A 14,989-nucleotide genomic window follows, 5' to 3' on the forward strand; every position below is an offset into this window, starting at 1 on the left:
TCTTTGGGAAAAAAGGATATAAGAAAAGATTTCCTCTGCTTAGAGCGATATCAAGATATGGTCCGGTTTGGACCACAATTAAATTATATGTTGGAGGCCTGTGTAAAATGTCAGCCAATTCGAATAAGAATTGCCCCCTTTGGGGCCTCAAGAAGTAAAATAGAGAGATCGATTTATATGGGAGCTGTATCGGGCTATAGACCGATTCAGACCATAACAAACACGTATGTTGATGGTCATGAGAGAATCCGTCGTACAAAATTTCAGGCAAATCGGATAATAATTGCGACCTCTAGAGGCTCAAGAAGTCAAGATCCCAGATCGGTTTATATGACAGCTATATCAGGTTATGAACCGATTTGAACCATACTTGGCACAGTTGTTGGATATCATAACAAAACACGCCGTGCCAAAATTCATTCAAATCGGATAACAATTGCGCCCTCTAGAGGCTCAAGAAGTCAAAACCCAAGATCGGTTTATATGACAGCTATATCAAAACATGGACCGATATGGCCCATTTACAATACCAACCGACCTACACTAATAAGAAGTATTTGTGCAAAATTTCAAGCGGCTAGCTTTACTCCTTCGGAAGTTAGCGTGCTTTCGATAGACAGACGGACGGACGGACATGGCTAGATTGACATAAAATGTCACGACGATCAAGAATATATATACTTTATGGGGTCTCAGACGAATATTTCGAGTAGTTACAAACAGAATGACGAAATTAGTATACCCCCATCTTATGGTGGAGGGTATAACAACACAGTTGTCGGAAGTGATACCAAAACACTACGTGCAAAATTTCAGCCAAATCGGATAAGAATTGCGCCCTCTGGACGCTCAAGAAGTCAAGATCCAAGATGGGTTTATATGGCAGCTATATCAAAACATGGACCGATTTTGCCCATTTACGATCCCAAACGACCTTCACCATTAAGAAGTATTTGTCAAGCGCCTAGCTTTACTCCTTCGAAAGCAAGCGTCTGTCGACAGAAGGACGAACGGACATGGCTATATCGACTTAAAATGTCATGATGATCAATAACATATATACTTTATGGGATCTTAGATGCATATTTCGACGTGTTACAAACGGAATGACGAAATTAGTATGCCCCCCATCCTATGGTGGAGGGTATAACAATGTTTGAATGTGACTTATATTGCTCCCCAACTGTCCTTTGATGACGTAATCATAGTAATTGAGTAAAAGTAACGTCTCTATTATCATTGAATTAAATATCCAAATCCGGCCCAGCACATTTGGGGGAAAAAGTGAATGTCTTGACTTCATTATTGCCATATACCACCACCAAAAAATTCAGTGCTGCTGCTGTTGCTTGCCATTGAGATGCAATTATTGAAAAACCCAAAATGAACTTTACTTGAACTTCATTCGTTAAAACATAATAGCGAATACATTAAAGCCTCCATCATTCGATAGAATACCAACGGAAGTACAGAGGAAAATTAGCGGTAAGTAAAACACCACAACTGTGGTGGCATTATGAGGAAGAGGCCGAACAGAGTAGTTGTTTATTTACTTGCACACAGCCAGCAGATATAATCAATGGGCTAGTTTTAATGGTGCAGTCAATGAACTACGACGCCCCATTAACATTTTCAATAGAGAAAGGCTGTGTTTGGTAATTGGAAACAAAAGAACTGCTTGGAGTTTGGTTATGGTTTAAAATCTTTATTCACGCTGTTTATTTTATTATTTCACAATATATATGTTGTTGCACTATATATATGCATGTTTGAAAGTACTTATATGTGTTTTGAATTATTTTAAGGACATTTACGATATAAGGTAATCTAGAAATACCTACTCACTCGCCTAGCGCTCGTCCATGTGTACCTCAACTTAACACAATGGTAATATGAAATCAAATAGTTTCTTAATGGGATGGACATTTTGGGAGGGTTTTAAGGTTAGGGGAACTATACAATAAAATAAGTTTCTAAGGACTCAAAAATGTTCATGATGGCTGGACATAACTCAAATGGGGATGTGGGTGGTACAAGTCATGATTCCTTACATAGGCATCAATTACATTGGACAATCTCTGTTGGTGCCACAACTGTTGTCTTTGTTGATTGTTTGATCTTTACTCTTTGGTTTCAGCCTCACTGGTCTCCTTCGTTGCGGCTGCAGTCTTTGCAACATTTGCTGTTGATCGTTGTGCTCGTTGTGGCTTGACTTTGGTTGCACCGGCTGGGGCAACACTTTTCTCGTTGGTGGCGGCGGATGTGGTTTCCTCCTTTCCGTTGTCTTTTTTTGACTCTTCTTGCTCTTCGGCTTCGGCGGCTTCATCGTCCTTTTCCTCGTCTTCCTTCTTGCCATTGACTTGTTCTTTGTTTTTATGTTTTTCGCTATGTGGATTAGGTAAAATGAGATTTTTTTTTGCTAACTTCACTCTTTGACAAATGGCATTTACCTTTCAATGTCTATGTTGAGCACAGAATCATTCTCCTCATCCTCATCGCGTTCTTCGGGCTCCACATGTCTCAACAAATCGCCCAAATCCTTATCAACATCCTCCCATAGCTTCTCATCTGCGGCTTGAGCTTCGTCATTCCCTTCATGTTCCTCATGTTCTTCACCAGCCTTGGGTTTCTCCGCTTCGTTGTCGCCAGCGTCTTGTTCCTCCTCGACTTTTTTATCTTCCTCGACGGCTTCCTTCTTTTCAGTTTCGGTTTTATTTCGCTCCTTGGCTTCCTTGCGTTTCTGGGCATTTTTCTCCTCTTCCTTGTGTCGCAGATAGGCCTTTAGGTGGGATCTTTGCAGACAATGTTTCTTGGAATATTCCTCCAGTGTAGATTTTTCTGTCGAGGCATGCAGGTCACACAGCTCACAATAGAAAGCGTTGACCTCCTTCACAAACTCTGCCCCACGGGGTGCACGTTCTTTATCCTCGTTATCCTCCTCAGAGTCGTCATTTGCTTCATTTAGAAGGGCTTCCACATCGGCATCCATTTCTTCATCGATTTCGCCCACCGAGTCAACGGTCATGAACTTGTTCAGGTCAATCTCACGCATTTCCTCATCGCCACTATTATCCGAATCGGAATCCTGTTTGCGGGCCTTGTTCTACGAAAAATTGAATACAGGAAGTTTTGTTTTAAAGGGACTGGGCCATGGGACTTTTTCGTGCGTTTTCTTACCCTTATGTGTTCCAATGAACAACGATGTGTCTCATAGAGTATGGGACTCTTGAAAGCCAAATGACATGTCGAGCAGTATGGCATTAGGAATTTTTTCATTATCTTATGATGTTCCGACAGCTGATGCTTGGCCTTGGGCTGGCGATAGTGCAAGCGGCACAGATGACAGAATTTCGATTCATAGGTCTCTGTCGACTTGTCCTCAATCTCTTTTTGTGCGGCACGTTGACGGGCACGCAGCTGCAATAGATGATCGCGCTGTCGCACTGCAATTTGACGCAAAGCAGCCCGGTGAACGCGTGAAGTCAAGTGATACGAATACTCCTGAAAAAGACAAACGGCAATAGAGTTTTCAAAGTTATTTGGCAATAGTTGGCTGTCGGCTGGCGGCCGGCCTCTCACCTTGAATGTTACACATTTCATGTGACAGTGTATGCAAGTCAATTTGATAAAACGCGACAGATTACCACCTCGGCGGGAGGGGCTGTCACGACGTGAAGAACGCACCTTGCGATCTTTGCCATCGTCATCGGCAGCTTCGTCATCACTGCGCGAACTCTTTTTGGATTTGCGTTCCTTGTCATCTTTGCTGTCCTTTTTGCTGGACGAGGTGGACTTCTTGCTAGTGCTGGCTGCTGACTTGTCCTTCTTCGAAGAACTTTCCTTACTTTTCTTACCTTCTTTCTTATCACCAGAACCAGAACCATCGCCTTCGCCAGTTTTCTCTGCAGCTGTGGACTCATCGCCTTCGCCCTTCTCGCCAGTACCAGCATCCTCTTCACCCTCTACATGTTCCTTGTCATCGGCCTGAGATTTGCCCTCCTCGTCCTGCTCTTCGTCGTCGTTGTCCTCTTCGTCTTCGTCGTCGCCTGCCTTTTTCTTGCCATCGCCTGCCCCGTCGTCGTCGTCCTCATGCTCCTCCTCCTCGTCCTCAGCATTCGATTTATCTGCAGATTTTGTGGTGCGTTTCGATTTGCTGCGCTTCGGCTTTTTCTCATCGCCGCCCTCTTTATCCTCATCATTGTTCTCATCGTCGTCATCGCTGTCCTTTTGCTTGGATTTCTTCTTGTCATCATCCTCCTCATCGCTGGACGCCGAAGCCGATTTCTTGCCACCCTTCGATGAACGGCGGGGACTCTTCGAAGATCGTCGATCAAAACGACGACGCCTAAGTGAGCTATGGATGATGATGATGATGGTGATTATTGGTTTGATTTGTGTATGTTGTGGAGTATCATTCGTTTGGGCGAAAGATAACAATCACAAGGAGGAGGAAAAATATATGTGGTAGATTTAGATCAATTAATCGATTTTTTTTTTCTTTTGTTTGAGGGAGGCTGAGGTTTAGATCAAAATATTTATAGAGTGTCTAGAAATTATAAATAATGCATGGGCGAGATCAATTGCTGTCATCTTCTTCGTCAAAGCAAGCGGCTTTCCTTTTCAGCCATTTTTTTTTTTCTATATTCAATTTTGAGAAGTTTTGGTTCTTTTGCTCTGGTCGAGGGCATCAACAACACTCGCACACAACAACATCTACCTAAAGTCTCACCGAAGAAGTCGTCACACGTTTCCTTTCGGGACTTAGGCTTTTGTGTTCGGAAAAGAGCCACAACTATTTGGCGTGAATCGTGAAGAAGTAGTTGAATGCAAAATCGAACGGCGGCAATTGTCTCAAACTATTATCCCCATAGAATTTCTCACACATGTATATGATTGCCTGATTCGGCATCAGTCACTAGTCATTGAGTAATTGAGCCACCCCTCTTAAAAGGTTTTTGTTTTTTTTTTTTGAATTTTTGAATTTTTGTTTTTGTTTCAATTCTATTTACCTCGTTAGACGTGCGATTTTCAATAGACGTGCACGATCTTTCTGTTGGGCATACATGAGCTTGCGGCGCATTATTCTCAAATCGTTGGATTCGCGGCGTATTATACGACCGGAACCGCCGCCTCCACGAACAGTGCGCACGCCCACTCGACTGCTGGATCCTCGCATGCGTGAGACAAAGCTGCTGCGAACCGGTGCTCTTTTCGATGGCGGTCCCATATCGGAGCGGTGCCTGGACTTTGAGTCATCACGATTGTTGTGTCTCGAGGAGTTGCCACCTCTATAGCTAGAGGACGAGCTAGTCGATGTTACCACCGGTGGTGGGGGTGGCGGAGGTGTGCGATTACCTCTTCCCGTGGATGATGACGTACGTCTATAGTCCTACATTGGCGATGATGAGAACAGATTTGTAGAGGAGAATTTATAGCTATTTTGGGCAATGATTGTTTGTTTGTTTGATTGATTGATTGTTTCTATAGATTGTAAGCTATTGCTATCGCTATCGATTTGATTCGATTCATTCGCTTTCAACATTCTGCAGAATATCTATGTTTATATAGTACAGATGCATACACAACAACAAAGAATACTGTCTGTTCGCCTTTGTATGGCTCTCAAGTGTGACAGACCAAACAGCGCAAAAGAGGCGCAACGCTCTCATCAACTGATTTGAGTCGGATTTTTAGTTGGCAGAGATGTGAGAGATAACAACGACAACAATGTCACAACACACAAGAGGGTAAGTTGATATTGGGGAGAGAGGAGCTTCATAGAGCCGTTCTATGTTACTTTTTACATCAGCGGAGCAGAGTAGAGCAGAGTAGAGTGAGTGAATGAGTGAGTTTTATAAGATGTTCTGAATCTCTATGGGAGATATGCATTACGAATTACAAGTACAAGCTGTGTGGTCTCTTCCTTATATACTCAAAGCAATCTCGTATCGTAAGTCTATATACAAAAATACACAATGGTTGGTTAAGGTAAGGTAATTTTGTCATTCAAGCAAATGTCTTTGTGTCTCTTTTTATGCCTCCTCCTCTTCTTCTTCTTCTTCTTGTCTATACTCATAAATCAAATACTAGAGAGTTCAACCTCGAGATTCTGTTGCAAACGCCGCCAGCCACACACACCATGGCCAGCCACAGGGCTTTGGGCTTTCTTCAAAAAATTACAGCACTGCAGCTATGATATCGTTTCAATGGCATATATTGGGGCGTTCTTAAAGGCTTTATTTTTTTTCTTACTTTTGTTTATCTGTCTGACTTTGATGGTTATCGATTTATTTGTGTGTTAATTAGTTATGATTACTACTACACGCCTTTAAGGAGACGCAATTCTCACTGGGCACAGTTTTTACATTTGTCAGTACAGTGCTATGCCTTTAAAACATTTTCGTGGTTACACATTCCTATGCTGGTTGCAGTGGAAGAGTGAGTACTAGCAGTAGTGGTGATATATCAGTCATGGTGGCAGTGTTAGTAGCAGTTGTACTCATGGCACTGAATCCACGCACATGGAGGAAGGTAAGTGGTTTCATAGAAGGTTTCTTCTCATTTGGATTTGTATTTTTCGAAACTCAACTGCATTTTTCTTTCTAAATAAAACTCTACAGGGTATCGTTTTTTTTTTTTGTTATAACAAATATACATAAAATATAGTTGAATTATTATATGAAAAAAATTTTTTGTTTGTTGTATATAGCGTAGATATTTTAGGTTTTTTTTTTGAGAAATTAAAGAAAATATTTTCATTATTATTATGTTGAGATTTTTTTTTTTGATTTTTTGCTTGAATCTTTTCTTTTAAATGGTCACGAAAAGGGCCAACAAGCAATTATTTTTTTTACTTACGTCTTGACGAGATCTTTTATGGTCCGAGGAACGATCGCGAGAGGAGTCCTAAAACAAAACGAAAAAATTTGTTAGTTTTAAAACAAGTTAAAGCGTGCAAAGTTCGGCCAAGCCGAATCTTAGGAATCCACCATCATGGAAAAATTACACAAAATACACTTAGTTGAGCTTTTAGGAGCCGTACAAGGCTAATCGAGATATCGGTTTGTATGGGAGCCATATCAGGTTATAGGCCGATTTGGACAGTACTTGGCACAGTTGTTGGTTGTAGTAATGGAATGCTACGCCCCAAATTTTAACCACATCGGATAACAATTGTGGCTTACAGGGGATAAAGATGTCAAATCGCGAGATTAGTTTACATGAGAGCTATGTTAGATTATAGACCGATTTGGCCCATGCATGGCACGAGCGTTGGAAGTCGTAACAGAACACTATGCGCAAAATTTCAACCGATTCGGACGACTTGTAGGCGATTAAGAATTCAAGTCGAAGGACTACTTTATATGGGAACCTTATCCAAAACTGACCGGGAAAAGTAGACTTTACAGGGTGCACCCTGGATTATTTTTACATTTTGCTTCGCTACGGGAGTATAGTCACACTGAATATGTTGCAAGGTGCTGTGTGAACATAGACAGCAGTGGGTCACAAGCCTCGTCAACGGACTATGTGATTCCCCCGACCTCTTGCGTGCGTATACTGGCGCACGGCAGTATCCCAGCCCCAACAGCAGCATCCCAGTCCCAATATTGCCAGGCCAGTGCCGGAAGTGTATCATTTTTGCATTTGAAATGCAACGGTCTCCGAGGCAAGATCGACGAGATAGTGGATTTTATGAGTCGGCAGAACATATTGGTCGCAATGATTCAGTAGACAATGCTAACCAACACCTGCAGCTTGCACAGTTCTCACGGATATAAGGGGGCTACATAAGGATCGCTTAAGGAATGGATGTGGGAGATTGGCCTTCGCGATACACCATTCCGTGCAGTATAGACCCATCTCACCTGCACGAGATTACAGGCTAACATATTGTACAATGGTTTCACTGTAACCGGTGCATGGAGTGGGTAGATTTCCGATCATGCTCTGGCCTCACATCACTACGGGAGTACAGTCATTCTGAATATGTTGCAAGGTGCTGTGCGAACATAGCCAGCAGTGGGTCACAAGCGTCGTCTTCGTCGCCTTCTGCGTCCTCGTCGTCGGACTATGAGACCCACCGACCTCTCCCGTACGACAATATACACAACAGCAGCATCCCAGTTCGAATATTGCCAGGCCAGTGCCGGGAAATGTATCATTTTTGCAACTAAAACTGCAACGGTATCCGTGGCAAGATCGATGAGATTGTGATATGAGTCGGAAGATCATATTGGTCGCAGCGATCCAGGAGCCAAACTGACCGACACCTGCAGCTTGCACCGTTGTCACGGATACAATGTGCTACGTAAGGATCGCTTAAAGAATGCAGGTGGGGGATTGGCCTTCGTGATACACCATTCCGTGCAGTATAGACCCATCACGCCTGCGCCTGGCGCTTGTGACCCCTACATGGAGTTGTTGTTGTAGCCACATGTCTATATGTGGAGGTGGCGATCCTCGTCTAGCTCCTATAGGTGAGCAAGCTCGTTCCGGACCAATCGCCGCCGAAACATGAAGGCCAATGGTTATTTAAAGGCGCCAATAACTCGCCTTGTTATATCGATCTTCATAGGCATTCAGTATTTAAGCAAGAGCCAGTGCCGCCCGGCCTCTCACTGAGGCTCTCCACTCGATACCGCTGATTGGCCGCGACAGCAATTGCAGCTACTCCGTATGGAGCATTCCACTATCCGCAACCTGTGGACGCGCCCGGTAGCTCGCAGCTAAGCTTCGTGACGATTATGGTCAGATAGTAGCCCACTTATGTCGGGCTTGTAAGCGGTATATACACATTGTATAGTTCTATTTCACCATGTAGGGACACAAACTGGAACTTTGCGCTCCGATCTTTGTGGTGTTCATTGCTGTCACGAGAAGCTTAGCTGCGAGCTGCCGGGCGCGTCCACAGGTTGGGAATAGTAAAATGCTCCATACGGAGTAGCTGCAACGGCAGTCGCGGACAATCAGCGGCATCGAGCAGAGAGTCTCAGTGAGAGGTCGGGCAGCACCGGCTCTTGCACAAATACTCAGCGCCTATGATGTTCTACAGGACAAGGCGGTATAATGGCGCCATTAAATAATAAATGGCCACGCTGTTCCCGGGGTGATCGGTCCTTTGGACCGGAATGAGCTTGCTTACCCACAGGAGCTGGACGAGGATCGCCATATCCACATGAAAATGTGGATACAACCACAACATCGTGGGCAAAGTTACGAATGTCATCCGTGGCGCCAAATCATTCAAGGCGTTAGAACCCGACGAAATTCTGCACTTATGCTGAAGAATCTGGATCAACCTAGAGTTGAGTACCTTACAACTGTCCTCGACCTGTCTTTGAACACTCTTATAGTTCCCTATGTCTGGAAAATGGGCTGTGATCCCGCTACTGAAGCTTGCAAAGGACCCGAGTTTAGGGAAGTCGTACAGACCGATCTTCCTTCCCTCACCAGTAGCAACGACGCTTGAGGCATTATTTCCATTCGCCGAACATCAGCATGGTTTTCGAAGACTTCATAGCACAACGTCTGCTTTGCATGGCATCACCGCACACATTTGCCGTGCCTTCAATCAGACCAGGCCATATGATAGGACGTTATTCGTGCCACTGAACCTATCGATAACATTTGACACGGTCAGCCATGCCAAACGATTTGACAACATGGCCAACACGTCCATCCAGCCAGGACTGAAACACTGGGTCATAATTTATTTGTGTTGTCGCCAGTCGTTTTGTGGAATTTAGGGATAAGAAATCGAAACCCCGTAGAGTGAAGTAGGGAGTTCCCCAAGGCGGGATGATATCTCCGGCACTGTTTAACACCTACCTATCCTCTATTTTATACCTAGAAGTGGCATAGGGATCACAGCATATACGGACGATACACTTGCGATAGGTTAAACCTTTACCTCAACGAATTTGGCTCTTCTTTCGCTGAATGAGATCTGAGGATATCTGCCCCCAAATCTACAGCCACATTGTTCACTAAATACACTCATGAGGTGGTCTCAACTCCTATAGAGCAAGGATTGATGCAGACGTACAAGATGCATGTCCCGATTGTGACCAGGGATCACACGATACATGTCACCTGTTTAACTGCTCAGCCAAACACACTCGACTCAGACCCAGATCCCTCTGGACGCACCCCATCTTAATCGCAGAGTTCCTGGATCTTGACACTCAACAGAATCAAGCAGACGAAAGATAGAACATAACAAACTGCTACCAGAACAACAACACGAGGTGGCCCCGGCACGGGATAGCTGTGAGCACCGCACAGGCTGGAACTTTGAGGTCCGATCTGTATGGTGTTCATCGCTTTCACAAGAACCTTAGCTGCGAGCTACCGGGCGCGTCCATATTTTACAAAGTCTAACGACGAGGACGCAGAAGGTGACCACGACGAAGCTTGTGACCCACTGCTGTCTACATTCGACTAGCACCTTGCAACATATTCAGTATGACTATACTCCCATATTGATGTAAGGCCAGAGCAAGTTCGGAAGTGTGCCCACTCCGACACCGACCGATGTTGGAGTCAGTTCTGGCAAACCGACCAGAAGCCTGCGCAAAAGGCACTCCGGCATATGCCTCTCCCATGATGAAAAAAGGACGAACACGTACACTGGGGCGGCAGCCCTTACCGATGATGATTCCATCGGGTCAATCCGGTGCGTACAACCGGCTGCCATGGGATTGGCTTAAGTTTATGTCCATAGTGGCATGGGGCGTATTAATACCCACACCCCATTTTCAACCTAAGCTACTGGCTTTTGGACTCGTTTAGAGTTTTTCGAGCAGTGGCCTTCGCAGCCCCGAAGTCACTGAAGGCGATGTCTATGCGAGGCGGCGGCCTATTGGACTGACGCTGTATACGTAACGACGATTAATGCTATAGCTTCGGGCCACCTAAATCTAAATCTAAATCTAAATTCGATACTGGCTAGAAGATGGAAAAAGCTTATTCATGCAGCCAAGCTCCCCCAAATTCCCGAGCCTTCAAATAATGGCGCTGAACAAGACTCATGACAGAGCTAGGCAGGAATTCATGGCTGATAAGCGCGAATCGTGCTACGAAATCTGAGAGCCCTGTCCTGTACAAATACTTGGTCGGGTGGAAGCAATAAACGGGCGAGTGCGACGTGGACTGGTCCTGAGAATTACCGAAAGCCAAAAGCCTTGTGTCCTGGCTGGACTCATATCAGCGAAGTCATTGACGTCGCGACGGACACACTTTTGTGTCACTTCCCCCAAATTGCGAGAAAACACAAAATAATGGGTGAATACATCTTTCCGTACCTGGATTCCTTCCAGACACTTGGTTATCTAGTCATTCTAGAGTTCTCTAGAGTTGACTAGCTGTATCAAACTTTTAAAAAAGAAATTACCCCGGCCTGCCTGGTTTCCTACTTTTTTGCTGGGGTTCATATCTATCTTCGTTCCCCCATCTTCTTTTTCCCTTCTATCTTTTTCTAGGGCGAACTCAATGGGACTAAGGAATCAGAGTGAAGCGGCTAACAATTGAGGTTGCAGTCGCCATCCTACCTAAGTTAATCTAGTGACGGTTGAGCACATTTTGTGTCACTGCCCTGCAAATTCATTAGAATGTTGCTAGAAATTTATTTCCGTTGTTCAAAAATTTCAGCGTTGGATATCCCTTAATTCTGGTGACATTTGTGGGATGTTTAGACCAGTAGAACATCTTTACGAAGAAGCCAAGCAGCATGACGTTCAGGCTGGACAAAAAACGAGGTCCCTTATCATCGAGCTAAAACCAAAATAGGACAGCAAAAGTAGACAGCAATCATTGTGATGCTCACAGCTATCCCGGCACCACACCACACAGGCTGGAACATTGAGGTCCAATATGTGTGATGTTCATTGCTGTCACGAGAAGCTTACCCGTGAGCTTCCGGTTGCGGATAGTGGAATGCTCCATATGGAGTAGCTGCAACGACAGTCGCGGACAATCGGCGGTATCGAGTGGAGAGTCTCAGTGAGAGGCCGGGCAGCAACGGCTCCTGCACAATACTGAGTGACTACGATGCTCGATATGACAAGGCGAGTTATTGGCGCCTTTAAATAACCAATGTCACCATGTTCCCGCGGAGGCCACCGTAGCGCAGAGGTTAGCATTTTCGCCTATGACGCTGAACGCCTGGATTCAAATCCAAAATTTCCAGCGGTGGTTTTCCCCTCTAATGCTGGCAACATTTGTGAGGTACTATGCCATGTAAAACTTCTCTCCAAAGAGGTGTCGCACTGCGGCACGCCGTTCGGACTCGGCTATAAAAAGGAGACCCCTTATCATTGAGCTTAAACTTGAATCGGACTGCACTCATTGAGAGATGTTTGCCTTAGTGGAATGTGGAATTGCATCTTGCACCATTTACCCGCGGCGATCGTTCGTATAGACCGGAACGAGCTTGCTCATCTACAGGAGCTTGACGAGGATCGCCACCTCCGCATGAAAATGTGCCTACAACAACATCAAACAATCATTGATACGAGAGAAGTGTACCCTGTGCTTTAATGCAAAGCTCGTGGCCGAATTTGCCATGCTGAAATTAAGACCATCTCGAACTTAGAGGCTTGGCTTTGAAAAGATCCTATCATTGAGCTGAAAACTTTAATTGGGCGACACTGAATGAGCATTACCGTTAAAGGTTTTTAGAGGAACAAAAACCCACATCAAAAAAAAAAAACAAGCAAATATATAAATGACATCACCATTAGCCATTAATCCTAAAATACATTTGCCACAGCGGTATCATATCTACGTGAAATTATTTCTTCTTTACATAACTGAACAGTGAGAAATATGATAAAAATTTAGGCAGTATGCGCTACCAACATACATAGTCAAATATAGGTAAGGGTTGCTATTCTGAAGCTACCGAATTGCTCTTTGAATAAGCAGTAAGTACAATTTTCATTCCTTGTTAATGGAAAATCTCTCCTGGCTAGAAACTTTTATCAAACTCTTCTTTGGCACACAAAAAAACTTGTTCAAACTTACTGTATTATAGCTACGCTTATGTCCGGAGTCATGACGACTGCTGGTACTGGAATTATTAAAACGATCTCTGCGAGAATCATAGCGACTGCCACTACTTGAGTTGTAACGACCACCACCTCCACTGCCATAACGATCGGACGAACGTCCACTGGATGATTGCATTCGACTACTGCTGTAATTTGATGAACGATACGAAGAGCCTCGATTACTTGAGCTGCCACCTCCGCGGCTTCCATAACCTCTGCTAAAACCGCGAGCCATTTCTGGAAAAAAAAAATAATTACACATATCACTTTTTTATCACACTGGCTTTAAAAAAAAATTAAGTTCTATAAACTGCATCGCCCCCCTCCACTAAAAATGTCATTGATTTGCCAAATGAACGACAGCAAGGAGCCGCATTCTATAAGTGTCAAAGGTTGTGTACACCCAAAACCACAACTTTGAAAAATGCTTTTAAGTATTTTCCCTTCCTTTCACAATCCAAAAACAGAAAATATTTCATACATTTCAATGCAATATCTATAACTTATTGCATTAATATAAAAAAGTACCGAATTTGCATATACATATGTGCTTATTTCACCCCAATTGGTGTGTATCTATTGGCCGGCGTCTTTTTTTCTAACTTGTTATTATCCAATCAATTAACTATTTGTATTCGAATCTAAAATGTAATACAATCAAATTACCTCTCTTGTAGTTATTTATAAAACTTTTAACAAAGCTATGCTTGTATTTATTGGTATATTTTTAATTTCTTTATTGCAAAGCACGCGAAGTTTGTTCTTCACTAATTATTAAGAAATAGAATTTTTCTGCATTGGCAACTCGAGAAAATTCCACTAAAAATGGCGGCATTTGGAGTCACAAAGCAAAACACAATTGAAGCGACGGCCAATCATCAAATGCCATATGACCACTTTGAGATGTAGACTTAACACGTTGAGATTTGACGCACAATCCACTTAATGCCAGTCTGAGGGGTGATCACCGCAATCTTTGTGGTTGTTCAAATAAAAAGTGTTTTTTTAAGAGTTATAGGAAAGTTTTTCAAAAAAAAAAAAACACATAAAATTCAGAATAAGGCATGAAATCTTTATTTGAATCGATAGTACGGTCTATATAATTAAATATTTGAGGATTATATAATGCAAATGTTGACCGTAACTGCGCCTCAAATGGTTCATCCGCTTAGTCAAATTTTGGCATACTCTTTCCAACATTTTGTATCTCGTTATCTCACGAATAAATGCTTCTATGTTGTCTTCCAATGCATCAATTGAAGCGGGCTTGTCTGCATAGACATCATGACATAATTACCAGGTAGTGTACCGTAAACAGCTGAGTGCAATTTTTCTCGCAAAGTGCACCATCGGTCAACTAGTTTTAGTTGTGTGTGTTTTCTATTCATATAAAAACCATAAGGCACGCAAACAACGAAAAATGACGCGAACTAGTAACATACACAATGTCAGAGTTGCATTTATCACCCTTTCGGGTCGACGTAGTACGAGTTAAGGGAGTGGGAGACAAAGGCGCATGCAACACTGTGGATCAGCGAAACGGTCGGTAGGACAGTGAAAATCGAATGGGTAGGTCCAGATCGTGAGAAGACGAGGAAGTAAGCAGGAGGTCAGTAGAGCTCATTTATGTTAAATTGATGCTGCAAGTGATAGCATGTGTAGGGCGTGCAGGGAAGATGATGAAACGTTGGAGTATTTCCTATGTCATTGCCCGGCTTGCGCGGGTACTTAGGTGGGGACACAATACCAGACATGAACCAACTCAGGGGAGTGGTATGGAAAACAATTAAGGATTTTGTAAGTAGCACGGAATTCCTAACTAAGATTTTCTTTTTCAAGGTTACTTTTTTAGTATTAAGAGCGCACAACAAGCTGATTGCTGGCTTAGGATTTTGTCCATAGTCGACAAAAAACCAGTGGTAACCAGAAGCCAAAGA

At 43.5% G+C, this 14,989-nt stretch overlaps 1 protein-coding gene across 2 annotated transcripts; it reads right to left on the reverse strand.

The window, feature by feature from the left end:
• Positions 1-1,684: 1,684 nt before the first annotated feature.
• On the reverse strand, positions 1,685-13,845 carry LOC106088609 (glutamic acid-rich protein). Of its 2 annotated transcripts, XM_013254202.2 has the most exons (8): positions 13,719-13,845; positions 13,027-13,289; positions 6,859-6,906; positions 5,010-5,389; positions 3,580-4,354; positions 3,178-3,501; positions 2,451-3,103; positions 1,685-2,385 (listed from the first exon to the last, which is right to left on the reverse strand). In XM_013254202.2, exons 2-8 carry the CDS (start codon positions 13,285-13,287, stop codon positions 2,121-2,123), a joined length of 2,706 nt encoding a protein of 901 aa, XP_013109656.1. In that variant the 5' UTR covers positions 13,288-13,289; positions 13,719-13,845; the 3' UTR covers positions 1,685-2,120. The 2 variants fall into 2 exon arrangements, with proteins under 2 accessions (XP_013109656.1, XP_013109657.1); XM_013254203.2 differs by lacking the exon at positions 13,719-13,845 and having other exon boundaries at positions 5,010-6,614; positions 13,027-13,067.
• Between the last annotated feature and the right edge of the window lie 1,144 nt (positions 13,846-14,989).

Source organism: Stomoxys calcitrans, chromosome 1 (genome assembly GCF_963082655.1).
Source record: "Stomoxys calcitrans chromosome 1, idStoCalc2.1, whole genome shotgun sequence".
In the NCBI taxonomy this organism is placed as follows: domain Eukaryota; kingdom Metazoa; phylum Arthropoda; class Insecta; order Diptera; family Muscidae; genus Stomoxys; species Stomoxys calcitrans.

Excerpts from the sequence above, each read along its gene's own strand:
- LOC106088609 (XM_013254202.2), bottom strand. The coding sequence starts at position 13,287 with ATGGCTCGCGGTTTTAGCAGAGGTTATGGAAGCCGCGGAGGTGGCAGC. Across the intron at positions 3,502-3,579 it reads TGAAATGTGTAACATTCAAG|GAGTATTCGTATCACTTGAC; the intron begins GTGAGAGGCCGG and ends TGTCTTTTTCAG. Across the intron at positions 2,386-2,450 it reads CTCAACATAGACATTGAAAG|CGAAAAACATAAAAACAAAG; the intron begins GTAAATGCCATT and ends TAATCCACATAG.